At 50.1% G+C, this 18367-nt stretch overlaps 1 protein-coding gene across 1 annotated transcript in view; it reads right to left on the reverse strand.

The window, feature by feature from the left end:
- Positions 1 to 18367, reverse strand: part of LOC138767515 (calsequestrin-2-like) — a 101035-nt gene that overhangs the window by 26903 nt on the left and 55765 nt on the right. Inside the window, exons 5-7 of the mRNA XM_069945056.1 lie at positions 15047 to 15120; positions 14167 to 14297; positions 13966 to 14011 (exon numbers count right to left, since the gene is read on the reverse strand). Of these exons, the coding sequence (XP_069801157.1) occupies positions 13966 to 14011; positions 14167 to 14297; positions 15047 to 15120 (251 nt within the window). The remainder of the gene's footprint in view (positions 1 to 13965; positions 14012 to 14166; positions 14298 to 15046; positions 15121 to 18367) is intronic.

Consider the following 18367-nt stretch of genomic DNA (forward strand, 5'->3'; position numbering starts at 1 on the left):
CTCAGCTGCTGCAGAACATTATACTACACCTCAGCTGCTGCAGAACATCATACTACACCTCAGCTGCTGCAGAACCTCATACTACACCTCAGCTGCTGCAGAACCTCATAATACACACCTCAGCTGCTGCAGAACATCATACTACACCTCAGCTGCTGCAGAACCTCATAATACACACCTCAGCTGCTGCAGAACATTATACTACACCTCAGCTGCTGCAGAACATCATACTACACCTCAGCTGCTGCAGAACCTCATAATACACACCTCAGCTGCTGCAGAACATCATAATACACCTCAGCTGCTGCAGAACATCATACTACACCTCAGCTGCTGCAGAACCTCATCATACTACACCTCAGCTGCTGCAGAACATCATACTACACCTCAGCTGCTGCAGAACCTCATAATACACACCTCAGCTGCTGCAGAACATTATACTACACCTCAGCTGCTGCAGAACATCATACTACACCTCAGCTGCTGCAGAACCTCATACTACACCTCAGCTGCTGCAGAACCTCATAATACACCTCAGCTGCTGCAGAACATCATACTACACCTCAGCTGCTGCAGAACCTCATCATACTACACCTCAGCTGCTGCAGAACATCATACTACACCTCAGCTGCTGCAGAACCTCATAATACACACCTCAGCTGCTGCAGAACATTATACTACACCTCAGCTGCTGCAGAACATCATACTACACCTCAGCTGCTGCAGAACCTCATACTACACCTCAGCTGCTGCAGAACCTCATAATACACACCTCAGCTGCTGCAGAACATCATACTACACCTCAGCTGCTGCAGAACCTCATAATACACACCTCAGCTGCTGCAGAACATTATACTACACCTCAGCTGCTGCAGAACCTCATACTACACCTCAGCTGCTGCAGAACCTCATAATACACACCTCAGCTGCTGCAGAACCTCATAATACACCCCATCTGCCGCAGAACATCATAATACACCTCAGCTGCTGCAGAACCTCATCATACTACACCTCAGCTGCTGCAGAACCTCATCATACACACCTCAGCTGCTGCAGAACATCATACTACACCTCAGCTGCTGCAGAACATCATAATACACCTCAGCTGCTGCAGAACATCATACTACACCTCAGCTGCTGCAGAACATCATAATACACCTCAGCTGCTGCAGAACCTCATAATACTACACCTCAGCTGCTGCAGAACCTCATCATACTACACCTCAGCTGCTGCAGAACCTCATCATACACCCCAGCTGCTGCAGAACCTCATAATACACACCTCAGCTGCTGCAGAACCTCATAATACACCTCAGCTGCTGCAGAACCTCATACTACACCTCAGCTGCTGCAGAACCTCATCATACTACACCTCAGCTGCTGCAGAACATCATCATACACCCCAGCTGCTGCAGAACCTCATACTACACCTCAGCTGCTGCAGAACCTCATCATACTACACCTCAGCTGCTGCAGAACATCATCATACACCCCAGCTGCTGCAGAACCTCATACTACACCTCAGCTGCTGCAGAACCTCATACTTAACTACACCTCCTCAGCTGCTGCAGAACCTCATCATACTACACATCAGCTGCTGCAGAACCTCATCATACACCTCAGCTGCTGCAGAACATCACACTACACCTCAGCTGCTGCAGAACCTCATCATACTACACCTCAGCTGCTGCAGAACATCATACTACACCTCAGCTGCTGCAGAACCTCATCATACTACACCTCAGCTGCTGCAGAACATCATCATACATATATGTAATATATACAGTGTGTGTGTTGTGTGTGTATATGATGTAATATATACAGTGTGTGTGTTGTGTGTGTATATGATGTAATATATACAGTGTGTGTGTGTTGTGTGTATATGATGTAATATATACAGTGTGTGTGTTGTGTGTATATGATGTATGTAATATATACAGTGTGTGTGTTGTGTGTATATGATGTATGTAATATATACAGTGTGTGTGTTGTGTGTATATGATGTAATATATACATTGTGTGTTGTGTGTGTATATGATGTATGTAATATATACAGTGTGTGTTGTGTGTATATGATGTATGTAATATATACAGTGTGTGTGTGTATATGATGTATGTAATATATACAGTGTGTGTGTTGTGTGTGTATGATGTATGTAATATATACAGTGTGTGTGTTGTGTGTATATGATGTATGTAATATATACAGTGTGTGTTGTGTGTATATGATGTAATATATACAGTGTGTGTGTTGTGTGTATATGATGTATGTAATATATACAGTGTGTGTGTTGTGTGTATATGATGTATGTAATATATACAGTGTGTGTGTTGTGTGTATATGATGTATGTAATATATACAGTGTGTGTGTTGTGTGTATATGATGTAATATATACAGTGTGTGTGTTGTGTGTATATGATGTAATATATACAGTGTGTGTGTTGTGTCTATATGATGTAATATATACAGTGTGTGTGTTGTGTGTATATGATGTATGTAATATATACAGTGTGTGTTGTGTGTATATGATGTAATATATACAGTGTGTGTGTTGTGTGTATATGATGTATGTAATATATACAGTGTGTGTGTTGTGTGTATATGATGTATGTAATATATACAGTGTGTGTGTTGTGTGTATATGATGTATGTAATATATACAGTGTGTGTGTTGTGTGTATATGATGTATGTAATATATACAGTGTGTGTGTTGTGTGTATATGATGTATGTAATATATACAGTGTGTGTGTTGTGTGTATATGATGTAATATATACAGTGTGTGTGTTGTGTGTATATGATGTATGTAATATATACAGTGTGTGTGTTGTGTGTATATGATGTAATATATACAGTGAGTGTGTTGTGTGTATATGATGTATGTAATATATACAGTGTGTGTGTTGTGTGTATATGATGTAATATATACAGTGTGTGTGTTGTGTGTATATGATGTAATATATACAGTGTGTGTGTTGTGTGTATATGATGTATGTAATATATACAGTGTGTGTGTTGTGTGTATATGATGTATGTAATATATACAGTGTGTGTGTTGTGTATATGATGTATGTAATATATACAGTGTGTGTGTTGTGTGTATATGATGTAATATATACAGTGTGTGTGTTGTGTGTATATGATGTAATATATACAGTGTGTGTGTTGTGTGTATATGATGTAATATATACAGTGTGTGTGTTGTGTGTATATGATGTATGTAATATATACAGTGTGTGTGTATATGATGTATGTAATATATACAGTGTGTGTGTTGTGTGTATATGATGTATGTAATATATACAGTGTGTGTTGTGTGTATATGATGTATGTAATATATACAGTGTGTGTTGTGTGTATATGATGTAATATATACAGTGTGTGTGTTGTGTGTATATGATGTAATATATACAGTGTGTGTGTTGTGTGTATATGATGTATGTAATATATACAGTGTGTGTTGTGTGTATATGAAGTAATATATACAGTGTGTGTGTTGTGTGTATATGATGTATGTAATATATACAGTGTGTGTTGTGTGTATATGATGTAATATATACAGTGTGTGTGTTGTGTGTATATGATGTAATATATACAGTGTGTGTGTTGTGTGTATATGATGTAATATATACAGTGTGTGTGTTGTGTCTATATGATGTAATATATACAGTGTGTGTGTTGTGTGTATATGATGTATGTAATATATACAGTGTGTGTGTTGTGTGTATATGATGTATGTAATATATACAGTGTGTGTGTTGTGTGTATATGATGTAATATATACAGTGTGTGTGTTGTGTGTGTATGATGTAATATATACAGTGTGTGTTGTGTGTATATGATGTATGTAATATATACAGTGTGTGTGTTGTGTGTATATGATGTATGTAATATATACAGTGTGTGTGTTGTGTGTATATGATGTAATATATACAGTGTGTGTGTTGTGTGTATATGATGTAATATATACAGTGTGTGTGTTGTGTGTATATGATGTATGTAATATATACAGTGTGTGTTGTGTGTATATGATGTAATATATACAGTGTGTGTGTTGTGTGTATATGATGTAATATATACAGTGTGTGTGTTGTGTGTATATGATGTATGTGTGTTATTTTAATGGCCTAAAAGTGTCGCTATTTTAAAATAAACATCTGACACGTCATAGAGACATAACAAAGGTTTTTTGGGAACCTGTCAGAAAGTTGATGTCTGTGCTGTGGTGCTCAGGCGCAGAGGCTGCTGGGAGATCAGGTGTGTATGGAACTGCTCTGCCAACGTATCCAAAGCCACCAAATCTGCTACAGGCAGCCGTGTCTGCACGCCGCCCCAGAGACATCAATCATGCGTCATGGGGGCGGGGGGGGGGGGCAGACACTTAAGGTGTATGGGGCCCCACAATTTCTGATGGCGGCCCTGTGTGTAGGTGCCGGAACAATAACCAGTCCTGTTACCATAAATAAATCTTTAGGGTGCGTTCACACCTACCGCATCCGCAGCTTATTTTTCCGCGGAAATCCGCAGGTCTGGTAGTGCAGATTTCAACCTGCGAGAAATCCGCGTATGTGTGCGTTTTGCGGTTTTTCTGCAGCAAGTTTATCGCAACTGAAATGTCCGTTTAGAATGAGAGACATTTTAAACTGACATTTCAGTTGCGATAAACTTGCTGCAGAAAAACCGCAAAACGCACACATACGCGGATTTCTCGCAGGTTGAAATCTGCACTACCAGACCTGCGGATTTCCGCGGAAAAATAAGCTGCGGATGCGGTAGGTGTGAACGCACCCTTAGGCTACAAACCCACTTGGCGGGTCTGCAGCGAGTCCCCTTGCTGCGGATTTGCAGCGAGACTCGCTGCAGATCCCGGCTCTATAAAATGGCAGACAAACACGCAGCAGGGATGTACATCCCACCCCATTAACCCCGCCGGAGCTGATACTTCACCTTATCCCGGCTCCGGCGGTTCCCGATGTCTTCAGCAAGCCGCAGCGGGGACCAGGTAAAGTATATACTCCAGCCAGCCGCCCCGCAGCACCGATCGCTTGCACGCCCCCACAATCGTCCCCTGCAGCCCAGGCCGCTCGATCGGGTCTGCAGGGGGGCGTGCGAGCGATCGGTGCTGCGGGGGGGGGGGGCGTGCAATCGGTGCTGCGGGGGGGCAATCAGGCGGCCAGGGCTGCAGGAGGTGTTAAAGGGGCTGCGGGCGGCTGGCTGGAGCATATACTTCACCTGGTCCCCGCTCCGGCTTGCTGAAGACATCGGGACCCGCCGGAGCCGGGATCAGGTGAAGTATCAGCTCCGGCGGCCGGGGGGTTAATAGGGTGGGATGTACATCCCTGCTGCGTCTTTGTCTGCCATTTTATAGAGCCGGGATCTGCAGCGAGTCTCGCTGCAAATCCGCAGCAAGGGGACTCGCTGCAGCCAAGTGGGTTTGTAGCCTTACTGGGAGGATAGTTTATACAATAGCTGATGAGAGACAATAGACGTAACAGAATCCGCACTAAGAGCCTTTATAATAGAAGAGCTGAGCTGTTACGTGCAGAGAAGTAGAGTGAGCTGAGAGTAGTAGAGAGGAGTGTGTGCTGAGAGGTCAGAGTAGTAGAGAGGAGTGTGTGCTGAGAGCTCAGAGTAGTAGAGAGGAGTTTGTACTGAGAGGTCAGAGTAGTAGAGAGGAGTGTGTGCTGAGAGGTCAGAGTAGTAGAGAGGAGTTTGTACTGAGAGGTCAGAGTAGTAGAGAGGAGTGTGTGCTGAGAGGTCAGAGCAGTAGAGAGGAGATTGTGCTGAGAGGTCAGAGTAGTAGAGAGGAGTTTGTGCTGAGAGGTCAGAGCAGTAGAGAGGAGTGTGTGCTGAGAGGTCAGAGCAGTAGAGAGGAGTGTGTGCTGAGAGGTCAGAGTAGTAGAGAGGAGTGTGTGCTGAGAGGTCAGAGTAGTAGAGAGGAGTGTGTGCTGAGAGGTCAGAGTAGTAGAGAGGAGTGTGTGCTGAGAGGTCAGAGTAGTAGAGAGGAGATTGTGCTGAGAGGTCAGAGTAGTAGAGAGGAGTGTGTGCTGAGAGGTCAGAGTAGTAGAGAGGAGTGTGTGCTGAGAGGTCAGAGCAGTAGAGAAGAGTGTGTGCTGAGAGGTCAGAGCAGTAGAGAGGAGATTGTGCTGAGAGGTCAGAGTAGTAGAGAGGAGATTGTGCTGAGAGGTCAGAGTAGTAGAGAGGAGTGTGTGCTGAGAGGTCAGAGTAGTAGAGAGGAGTGTGTGCTGAGAGGTCAGAGTAGTAGAGAGGAGTGTGTGCTGAGAGGTCAGAGTAGTAGAGAGGAGTGTGTGCTGAGAGGTCAGAGTAGTAGAGAGGAGTGTTTGCTGAGAGGTCAGAGTAGTAGAGAGGAGATTGTGCTGAGAGGTCAGAGCAGTAGAGAGGAGTGTGTGCTGAGAGGTCAGAGTAGTAGAGAGGAGTGTGTGCTGAGAGGTCAGAGTAGTAGAGAGGAGATTGTGCTGAGAGGTCAGAGTAGTAGAGAGGAGATTGTGCTGAGAGGTCAGAGCAGTAGAGAGGAGTGTGTGCTGAGAGGTCAGAGTAGTAGAGAGGAGTGTGTGCTGAGAGGTCAGAGCAGTAGAGAGGAGTGTGTGCTGAGAGGTCAGAGTAGTAGAGAGGAGATTGTGCTGAGAGCTCAGAGTAGTAGAGAGGAGTGTGTGCTGAGAGGTCAGAGTAGTAGAGAGGAGTTTGTGCTGAGAGGTCAGAGTAGTAGAGAGGAGTGTGTGCTGAGAGGTCAGAGTAGTAGAGAGGAGTGTGTGCTGAGAGGTCAGAGTAGTAGAGAGGAGTGTGTGCTGAGAGGTCAGAGTAGTAGAGAGGAGTGTGTGCTGAGAGGTCAGAGTAGTAGAGAGGAGATTGTGCTGAGAGGTCAGAGCAGTAGAGAGGAGATTGTGCTGAGAGGTCAGAGTAGTAGAGAGGAGTGTGTGCTGAGAGCTCAGAGTAGTAGAGAGGAGTTTGTACTGAGAGGTCAGAGTAGTAGAGAGGAGTGTGTGCTGAGAGGTCAGAGTAGTAGAGATGAGTTTGTACTGAGAGGTCAGAGTAGTAGAGAGGAGTTTGGACTGAGAGGTCAGAGTAGTAGAGAGGAGTTTGGACTGAGAGGTCAGAGTAGTGGAGAGGAGATTGTGCTGAGAGGTCAGAGTAGTGGAGAGGAGATTGTGCTGAGAGGTCAGAGTAGTAGAGAGGAGTGTGTGGTGAGAGGTCAGAGTAGTAGAGAGGAGTGTGTGCTGAGAGGTCAGAGTAGTAGAGAGGAGTGTGTGCTGAGAGGTCAGAGTAGTAGAGAGGAGTTTGTGCTGAGAGGTCAGAGTAGTAGAGAGGAGTTTGTACTGAGAGGTCAGAGTAGTAGAGAGGAGTTTGTGCTGAGAGGTCAGAGTAGTAGAGAGGAGTGTGTGCTGAGAGGTCAGAGTAGTAGAGAGGAGTGTTTGCTGAGAGGTCAGAGTAGTAGAGAGGAGTGTGTGCTGAGAGGTCAGAGTAGTAGAGAGGAGTGTTTGCTGAGAGGTCAGAGTAGTAGAGAGGAGTGTGTGCTGAGAGGTCAGAGTAGTAGAGAGGAGTTTGTGCTGAGAGGTCAGAGTAGTGGAGAGGAGATTGTGCTGAGAGGTCAGAGTAGTAGAGAGGAGTTTGTGCTGAGAGGTCAGAGTAGTAGAGAGGAGTGTTTGCTGAGAGGTCAGAGTAGTAGAGAGGAGTGTGTGCTGAGAGGTCAGAGTAGTAGAGAGGAGTGTTTGCTGAGAGGTCAGAGTAGTAGAGAGGAGTTTGTACTGAGAGGTCAGAGTAGTAGAGAGGAGTTTGTGCTGAGAGGTCAGAGTAGTAGAGAGGAGTGTGTGCTGAGAGGTCAGAGTAGTAGAGAGGAGTTTGTGCTGAGAGGTCAGAGTAGTAGAGAGGAGTTTGTGCTGAGAGGTCAGAGTAGTAGAGAGGAGTTTGTACTGAGAGGTCAGGGTAGTAGAGAGGAGTGTTTGCTGAGAGTCCCAACCCAGGGTAGAGGTGTGCTCTTCAGTAGAAAACTGAAAAATACTTGAAAATAGAAGTTTACTTGTGGCCGTGTTTCAACTTTTGTTGTCGTGATACCACCTGTTGCCCTACAGTGTCGGGTGACCCATCCTATTAGGGTGACACAAGCCCCAGATCTTGTTACGTGAGTTGAGCAAGGTGGCCAAAATTACCTGGTTACGCCTGCGATGCAAGATAGCGTACGTAGGCTTGTAGCAACTTTGCTCTATCCAGATCAGTTCCTCTTGTTTCAGGATACTGTCCTGCACTTTTAGAAGTGTTCACAGTGTGGGTTAGGGTGATCTCTGACTTGTCTTTTCTCAAGTAGTTTAGCACTGCATAGTTGGACCAAAGATAGCGTCTGAAAGAAAAGTCTCTCCATCTCCCATGTGCATCCGTCCACTACCATACTCCTGACTCGACTATACTGGTCACCAACTGGAGGGGGGACCTGGCAAAGCCAGGTCTCAGATGGACTACAGCAGGGACCATCTTGTCTTGCGTCCTCTCTCCCCCAAGACTTGGAAAAGACTCACTAAGTGTGGGCGTGCACTTTCTCTCCCCATGTGACAACTTCCTACAGTAGGAGTAATATCCCTTGTGAGTGGTGGAGAAGAAAGTGTAAAGAGAAGAAGGAGAATAGAGATAGGGGAAGAAGAGAAGAGAGCTCTTATTGGTGCTCAGATACTAGACAAACAATATTCACTTGTTCACTACAGCTGTGCAATATACAAGTGCATATACAGGTAATAGCGACATCTAGTGGTAAAACTTAAGTATCACTTCATTACCGCGTTAACTTGTAGTACAGGTGTTTGCGAGGGGTGTATAAACTAATAACACCCGTGGTGGGATACCACACTATGACCTGTTGAGACCTTGGCGTGGTCCTCGGTTTGTACTATATGACAGGGACTGCGCTTTTGGCCATGACTTTGCTCTCTGCCCTCTGCTCCCTCTGGTCACTTTGTTTTGCTTTAGTGATTGACAGCTGGACTCTCCATTCACCCAGCTGTCTGGGTTCCGTGTGGGGACCAGTGGCCTTCTGGGTCGGGTTCCTGGTCTCCTATATAAGGTCTCAGTGTCTACCCTTATCTAGCTGGCTATGGAATCTCTTCCCCCTATCTATAGTAATGGGGGGGGGGGGGGGGGTCATGTATCTATAATAGTAGTGGGGGGGTCATGTATCTATAGAAGCGGGGGTCATGTGTCTATAGTAGTGGGGGGGGGGTCAAGTGTCTATAGTAGTGGGGATCATGTAGCTAAAGTAGTGGGGGGGTCATGTATCTATAGTAGTGGGGATCATGTAGCTAAAGTAGTGGGGGGGTCATGTATCTATAGTAGTGGGGGGTCATGTATCTATAGTAGTGGGGGGTCATGTATCTATAGTAGTGGGGGGTCATGTAGCTAAAGTAGTGGGGGGGTCATGTATCTATAGTAGTGGGGGGGGTCATGTATCTATAGTAGTGGGGGGGGTCATGTATCTATAGTAGTGGGGGGTCATGTAGCTAAAGTAGTGGGGGGTCATGTATCTATAGTAGTGGGGGGGTCATGTATCTATAGTAGTGAAGGGGGGTCATGTATCTATAGTAGTGGGGGGTCATGTATCTATAGTAGTGGGGGGTCATGTATCTATAGTAGTGGGGGGGTCATGTATCTATAGTAGTGGGGGGGTCATGTATCTATAGTAGTGGGGGGGTCATGTATCTATAGTAGTGGGGGGGGTCATGTATCTATAGTAGTGGGGGGGTCAAGTAGCTAAAGTAGTGGGGGGGTCATGTATCTATAGTAGTGGGGGGGTCATGTATCTATAGTAGCGGGGGGTCATGTATCTATAGTAGCGGTGGGTCATGTGACTATAGTAGTGGGGGGGGCATGTGTCTATAGTAGTGGGGGGTCATGTATCTATAGTAGTGGAGGGGTCATGTATCTATAGTAGTGGGGGGGTCATGTGTCTATAGTAGTGGGGGTTCATGTATCTATAGTAGTGGGGGGTCATGTGACTATAGTAGTGGGGGGGTCATGTATCTATAGTAGTGGGGGGGGTCATGTATCTATAGTAGTGGGGGGGTCATGTATCTATAGTAGTGGGGGTCATGTATCTATAGTAGTGGGGGGGTCATGTATCTATAGTAGTGGGGGGGTCATGTGTCTATAGTAGTGGGGGGGTCATGTATCTATAGAAGCGGGGGTCATGTATCTATAGTAGTGGGGGGGTCATGTATCTATAGTAGTGGGGGGGTCATGTATCTATAGTAGTGGGGGGGTCATGTATCTATAGTAGTGGGGGGTCATGTATCTATAGTAGTGGGGCGTCATGTATCTATAGTAGTGGGGGGGGGTCATGTATCTATAGTAGTGGGGGGTCATGTATCTATAGTAGTGGGGGGGTCATGTGTCCATAGTAGTGGGGGGTCATGTATCTATAGTAGTGGGGGGTCATGTATCTATAGTAGTGGGGGGTCATGTATCTATAGTAGTGGGGGGTCATATATCTATAGTAGTGGGGGGTCATGTATCTATAGTAGTGGGGGTCATGTATCTATAGTAGTGGGGGGTCATGTATCTATAGTAGTGGGGGGGTCATGTATCTATAGTAGTGGGGGGTCATGTGTCTATAGTAGTGGGGGGGTCATGTATCTATAGTAGTGTGGGGGGGTCATGTATCTATAGTAGTGGGGGGTCATGTATCTATAGTAGTGGGGGGTCATGTATCTATAGTAATGGGGGGTCATGTATCTATAGTAGTGGGGGGGTCATGTATCTATAGTAGTGGGGGGTCATGTATCTATAGTAGTGGGGGGGTCATGTGTCTATAGTAGTGGGGGCCATGTATCTATAGTAGTGGGGGGGGGGGGGGGTCATGTGTCTATAGTAGTGGGGGTCATGTATCTATAGTAGTGGGGGGGTCATGTGTCTATAGTAGTGGGGGGTCATGTATCTATAGTAATGGGGGGTCATGTATCTATAGTAGTGGGGGGGTCATGTATCTATAGTAGTGGGGGGGTCATGCATCTATAGTAGTGGGGGGGTCATGCATCTATAGTAGTGGGGGGGTCATGCATCTATAGTAGTGGGGGGTCATGTATCTATAGTAGTGGGGGGTCATGTATCTATAGTGGGGGGGTCATGTATCTATAGTAGTGGGGGGGGTCATGTATCTATAGTAGTGGGGGGGTCATGTGTCTATAGTAGTGGGGGGGGGTCATGTATCTATAGTAGTGGGGGGGGGGTCATGTATCTATAGTAGTGTGGGGGGTCATGTATCTATAATAGTGGGGGGGTCATATATCTATAGTAGGGGGGGGTCATGTATCTATAGTAGTGGGGGGTCATGTATCTATAGTAGTGGGGGTCATGTATCTATAGTAGTGGGGGGGTCATGTATCTATAGTAGTGGGGGGGTCATGTATCTATAGTAGTGGGGGGGTCATGTATCTATAGTAGTGGGGGGGGGGGTCATGTATCTATAGTAGTGTGGGGGGTCATGTATCTATAATAGTGGGGGGGTCATATATCTATAGTAGGGGGGGGTCATGTATCTATAGTAGTGGGGGGTCATGTATCTATAGTAGTGGGGGTCATGTATCTATAGTAGTGGGGGGGTCATGTATCTATAGTAGTGGGGGGGGTCATGTGTCTATAGTAGTGTGGGGGGTCATGTATCTATAGTAGTGGGGGGTCATGTATCTATAATAGTGGGGGGTCATGTATCTATAATAGTGTGGGGGGGTCATGTGTCTATTCTCAGGGTCATTTCTTTCTCTGATGCCCCTCCCCCACCATCTGGCTCAGCATTATCTTCCAGGACATGTGACCTCATCCGGGGATTTCTTGGAGACATCGGAGCTGCTGGCATCTATCCAATAATTCTCATAGTTGACAGATGACAGCTAAGCTCGCCCACTATGATGTGCTGGGCAGCTGCCATCCCCGCCTGTCACTCAGGAGCCCAGGGTCAGGCTGTGTGGGTGCCATCCCGGCTGTGTAACCCTGTGAGGCTGTGCAGGAGACAGCGGGGGCATCACACCTGTCTACAGTCTGACCTTGTCCTTCTGTGCCCCCAAATACAGCATCAGAGGTCAGAGGCGCCCCCCCCTGGGTGTGAGGCTGACTGCTCAGTGTCAGTATTCAGCTGTAAAGCTCCACACACCCTGTACATGGGGTGACATACTGCCCTCTCTCACTGCTCTGCCAGTATAACTACAGTCCTGCCACAACCAGGAAGCTTAGGATGAACAGCCACTGAGTGTTTGTGATTTCTAGGGAACGGCCGACTCCCCCGCACTGCAAAATAAGTGTCCACCTGAAAAGATCAGTGATCTCATCGAAATCAGATCGGCTCCTGCCCCCAGCATCATATCCCCCAGCAGATCAGCTCCTGCCCCCAGCATCATATCACCCAGCAGATCAGCTCCTGCCCCCAGCATCATATCACCCAGCAGATCAGCTCCTGCCCCCAGCATCATATCCCCCAGCAGATCAGCTCCTGCCCCCAGCATCATATGACCCAACAGAGCTGCTCCTGCCCCCAGCATCATATGACCCAACAGAGCTGCTCCTGCCCCCAGCATCATATGACCCAACAGAGCTGCTCCTGCCCCCAGCATCATATAACCCAACAGAGCTGCTCCTGCCCCCAGCATCATATCACCCAGCAGATCAGCTCCTGCCCCCAGCATTATATCCCCTAGCAGATCCGCTCCTGCCCCCAGCATTATATCCTCAGCAGATCAGCTCCTGCCCCCAGCATCATATCCCCAGCAGATCAGCTCCTGCCCCCAGCATCATATCCCCCAGCAGATCAGCTCCTGCCCCCAGCATCATATCCCCCAGCAGATCAGCTCCTGCCCCCAGCATCATATCACCCAGCAAATCAGCTCCTGCCCCCAGCATTATATCCCCTAGCAGATCCGCTCCTGCCCCCAGCATTATATCCTCAGCAGATCAGCTCCTGCCCCCAGCATCATATCCCCCAGCAGATCAGCTCCTGCCCCCAGCATCATATCACCCAGCAAATCAGCTCCTGCCCCCAGCATTATATCCCCTAGCAGATCCGCTCCTGCCTCCAGCATTATATCCTCAGCAGATCAGCTCCTGCCCCCAGCATCATATCCCCCAGCAAATCAGCTCCTGCCCCAGCATCATATCCCCCAGCAGATCAGCTCCTGCCCCCAGCATCATATCACCCAGCAGATCAGCTCCTGCCCCCAGGCATCATATCCCCCAGCAGATCAGCTCCTGCCCCCAGCATCATATCCCCCAGCAGATCAGATCCTGCCCCCAGCATCATATCCCCCAGCAGATCAGCTCCTGCCCCCAGCATCATATCCTCAGCAGATCAGCTCCTGCCCCCAGCATCATATCCCCCAGCAGATCAGCTCCTGCCCCCAGCATCATATGACCCAACAGAGCTGCTCCTGCCCCCAGCATCATATCACCCAGCAGATCAGCTCCTGCCCCCAGCATTATATCCCCCAGCAGATCAGCTCCTGCCCCCAGCATCATATCCCCCCCAGCAGATCAGCTCCTGCCCACAGCATCATATCCCTCAGCAGATCAGCTCCTGCCCCAGCATCATATCCCTCAGCAGATCAGCTCCTGCCCCAGCATCATATCCCCCAGCAGATCAGCTCCTGCCCGCAGAGTTGTACTACTCTGGATGTTGACTCCCACGATGCCAGCTATGGTGGTAGGTAGGAAGGAATCCCCCCTCCCCCCCCCCCCCCCTCACCCCTCAGGGCAGGTCATGTGGTGCCAGATTCTTCACCTTCCTGGAAAATCTTAGAGATGTGTGGTAGAACCTGCTGCCTCCTATCCATCCCCTGCAGGGTGAGTAACCCACACGTCTCATGCTTTGGGTGCCCCCCGCTCCCCAGGGGTCCCAGAAGCCCCTCATTCATGTGTTACAGGCCCCAGTGTTCTCATTCCTAGGTGTGGTACATGGGGGATCATGACGTCTTCTACTCACCCAGGTCTCAAACATGTCTTCAGGTCGCAGCTTCCTCAGGGTGGCCCTGCAGCAATAGAAGACGAGATTACTCTCCATAATGAGCAAGGAATGAGGGAGAAGGATGATGAGTGAAGACCGTGAATGTATGATGAACTATGGGTGATCACATGATGAATGCCGCTATGATGAATCTGTGAAGACCATTGGTGGGGTGTTCACCTCTTGTGCGCCTTGATGAAGTCCACCAGCTCCTCCTCGGTATACGGCTTGTCGGGGACGGTAACCGGCTCATTCATGAAGGGCTCGTAGAAGTCGACCTCGTTTATCTTCAGGGTCAGGGACTTTGCCACCTGAGGGGAGATTCAGTCCAATAACGTTCCCTGTAAAATACCCCCCCCCCCCGGACTGTGTGGCCCCCTACAGAGCACCCCCCTCCCCTGCTCCCCATCCCCTACAGCACCCCCCTCCCCTGCTCCCCATCCCCTACAGCACCCCCCTCCCCTGCTCCCCATCCCCTACAGCACCCCCCTCCCCTGCTCCCCATCCCTTACAGCACCCCCCTCCCCTGCTCCCCATCCCATACAGCACCCCCCTCCCCTGCTCCCCATCCCGTACAGCACCCCCTCCCCTGCTCCCCATCCCATACAGCACCCCCCTCCCCTGCTCCCCATCCCATACAGCACCCCCCTCCCCTGCTCCCCATCCCATACAGCACCCCCCTCCCCTGCTCCCCATCCCATACAGCACCCCCCTCCCCTGCTCCCCATCCCATACAGCACCCCCCTCCTCTGCTCCCCATCCCATACAGCACCCCCCTCCCCTGCTCCCCATCCCATACAGCACCCCCCTCCCCTGCTCCCCATCCCATACAGCACCCCCCTCCCCTGCTCCCCATCCCATACAGCACCCCCCTCCCCTGCTCCCCATCCCCTACAGCACCCCCCTCCCCTGCTCCCCATCCCCTACAGCACCCCCCTCCCCTGCTCCCCATCCCCTACAGCACCAGCTCCCCCCCCCTGCTCCCCATCCCCTACAGCACCAGCTCCCCCCCCCCAGAAATACCAGCTCCCCCCCCACCGTGTCCCAGACTTCATCTTACCAACTTGTCGAATGTTGCAAAGAACTTGATGTATGGATGGAAATTCTCTGCAGCCTCCTCGAACGCCTTGTAATCTGCAGAAGGAGGAATGGACATCAGGATCACAAATGTGTGTGACTAAATGTAACCTACAGGGGGCAGGCGGACTGGCTCATTGGTACAGGGGGCAGGCGGACTGGCTCATTGGTACAGGGGGCAGGCGGACTGGCTCATTGGTACAGGGGGAAATACCATTGTGTGTGTGAGGAAATACCATTCCCTTACGTCCTAAGCAGCAGCACGAATGGGGAAGATTCTATCTCCCTGCAATGATAGGACAGATGGTAACAAGCAATTAAAGACTTAATTGAACCCCGCCTATAAGAACCTGGCCTAACCTAGGCTTCTTGTGTTTTTTTCTGTCCTCCTGTGGGACAGGTGGTAGGAGAGGGAAGCAGGCTCAGGCCTATGTTTGTGTCTGGCTTTCCTTTCCAATGATTCTTGCTTTCCACATGGTCGTGTGCAGAGGGGGAGTTTATAAAATGTTGTTTTTCCTGCTCTGCTGTATCAGAGAGGAGATTATTTACTTTTTTAGTAGAGCTATCACTCAGCTTCTCTGCTGTATGAAGCCGCTGTGTGAGGGAAGCTATGAAGCTGCTGCAGTAAGTATCATGGTGCTGCCAGATCTGTGTCCTCACCTGGGCGGCGGCTGCAGTAAGTATCATGGTGCTGCCAGATCTGTGTCCTCACCTGGGCGGCTGCTGCAGTAAGTATCATGGGGCTGCCAGATCTGTGTCCTCACCTGGGCGGCGGCTGCAGTAAGTATCATGGTGCTGCCAGATCTGTGTCCTCACCTGGGCGGCTGCTGCAGTAAGTATCATGGGGCTGCCAGATCTGTGTCCTCACCTGGGCGGCTGCTGCTGCAGTAAGTATCATGGTGCTGCCAGATCTGTGTCCTCACCTGGGCGGCTGCTGCTGCAGTAAGTATCATGGTGCTGCCAGATCTGTGTCCTCACCTGGGCGGCTGCTGCAGTAAGTATCATGGTGCTGCCAGATCTGTGTCCTCACCTGGGCGGCTGCTGCAGTATCATGGTGCTGCCAGATCTGTGTCCTCACCTGGGCGGCTGCTGCAGTAAGTATCATGGTGCTGCCAGATCTGTGTCCTCACCTGGGCGGCCGCTGCAGTAAGTATCATGGTGCTGCCAGATCTGTGTCCTCACGTGGGCGGCTGCTGCAGTAAGTATCATGGTGCTGCCAGATCTGTGTCCTCACCTGGGCGGCTGCTGCAGTAAGTATCATGGCGCTGCCAGATCTGTGTCCTCACCTGGGCGGCCGCTGCAGTAAGTATCATGGCGCTGCCAGATCTGTGTCCTCACCTGGGCGGCTGCAGTAAGTATCATGGTGCTGCCAGATCTGTGTCCTCACCTGGGCGGCCGCTGCAGTAAGTATCATGGCGCTGCCAGATCTGTGTCCTCACCTGGGCGGCTGCAGTAAGTATCATGGTGCTGCCAGATCTGTGTCCTCACCTGGGCGGCTGCTGCAGTAAGTATCATGGTGCTGCCAGATCTGTGTCCTCACCTGGGCGGCTGCTGCTGCAGTAAGTATCATGGTGCTGCCAGATCTGTGTCCTCACCTGGGCGGCTGCTGCAGTAAGTATCATGGTGCTGCCAGATCTGTGTCCTCACCTGGGCGGCCGCTGCAGTAAGTATCATGGTGCTGCCAGATCTGTGTCCTCACCTGGGCGGCTGCTGCAGTAAGTATCATGGTGCTGCCAGATCTGTGTCCTCACCTGGGCGGCTGCTGCAGTAAGTATCATGGCGCTGCCAGATCTGTGTCCTCACCTGGGCGGCTGCTGCTGCAGTAAGTATCATGGTGCTGCCAGATCTGTGTCCTCACCTGGGCGGCTGCTGCTGCAGTAAGTATCATGGTGCTGTCAGATCTGTGTCCTCACCTGGGCGGCTGCTGCTGCAGTAAGTATCATGGTGCTGCCAGATCTGTGTCCTCACCTGGGCGGCTGCTGCAGTAAGTATCATGGTGCTGCCAGATCTGTGTCCTCACCTGGGCGGCTGCTGCTGCCAGATCTGTGTCCTCACCTGGGCGGCTGCTGCAGTAAGTATCATGGTGCTGCCAGATCTGTGTCCTCACCTGGGCGGCTGCTGCAGTAAGTATCATGGTGCTGCCGGATCTGTGTCCTCACCTGGGCGGCTGCTGCAGTAAGTATCATGGTGCTGCCAGATCTGTGTCCTCACCTGGGCGGCTGCTGCTGCAGTAAGTATCATGGTGCTGCCAGATCTGTGTCCTCACCTGGGCGGCTGCTGCTGCAGTAAGTATCATGGTGCTGCCAGATCTGTGTCCTCACCTGGGCGGCTGCTGCAGTAAGTATCATGGTGCTGCCAGATCTGTGTCCTCACCTGGGCGGCTGCTGCAGTAAGTATCATGGTGCTGCCGGATCTGTGTCCTCACCTGGGCGGCTTCTGCAGTAAGTATCATGGTGCTGCCGGATCTGTGTCCTCACCTGGGCGGCGGCTGCTGCAGTAAGTATCATGGTGCTGCCAGATCTGTGTCCTCACCTGGGCGGCTACTGCTGCAGTAAGTATCATGGTGCTGCCAGATCTGTGTCCTCACCTGGGCGGCTGCTGCAGTATCATGGTGCTGCCAGATCTGTGTCCTCACCTGGGCGGCCGCTGCAGTAAGTATCATGGCGCTGCCAGATCTGTGTCCTCACCTGGGCGGCTGCTGCAGTAAGTATCATGGTGCTGCCAAATCTGTGTGCTCACCTGGGCGGCTGCTGCAGTAAGTATCATGGTGCTGCCAGATCTGTGTCCTCACCTGGGCGGCTGCTGCTGCAGTAAGTATCATGGCGCTGCCAGATCTGTGTCCTCACCTGGGCGGCGGCTGCTGCAGTAAGTATCATGGTGCTGCCAGATCTGTGTCCTCACCTGGGCGGCTGCTGCTGCCAGATCTGTGTCCTCACCTGGGCGGCTGCTGCAGTAAGTATCATGGTGCTGCCAGATCTGTGTCCTCACCTGGGCGGCTGCTGCTGCAGTAAGTATCATGGTGCTGCCAGATCTGTGTCCTCACCTGGGCGGCTGCTGCAGTAAGTATCATGGTGCTGCCAGATCTGTGTCCTCACCTGGGCGGCTGCTGCAGTAAGTATCATGGTGCTGCCAGATCTGTGTCCTCACCTGGGCGGCTGCTGCAGTAAGTATCATGGTGCTGCCAGATCTGTGTCCTCACCTGGGCGGCTGCTGCTGCAGTAAGTATCATGGTGCTGCCAGATCTGTGTCCTCACCTGGGCGGCTGCTGCAGTAAGTATCATGGTGCTGCCAGATCTGTGTCCTC

The sequence above is a fragment of the Dendropsophus ebraccatus genome, chromosome 11 (genome assembly GCF_027789765.1).
Source record: "Dendropsophus ebraccatus isolate aDenEbr1 chromosome 11, aDenEbr1.pat, whole genome shotgun sequence".
NCBI lineage: Eukaryota > Metazoa > Chordata > Amphibia > Anura > Hylidae > Dendropsophus > Dendropsophus ebraccatus.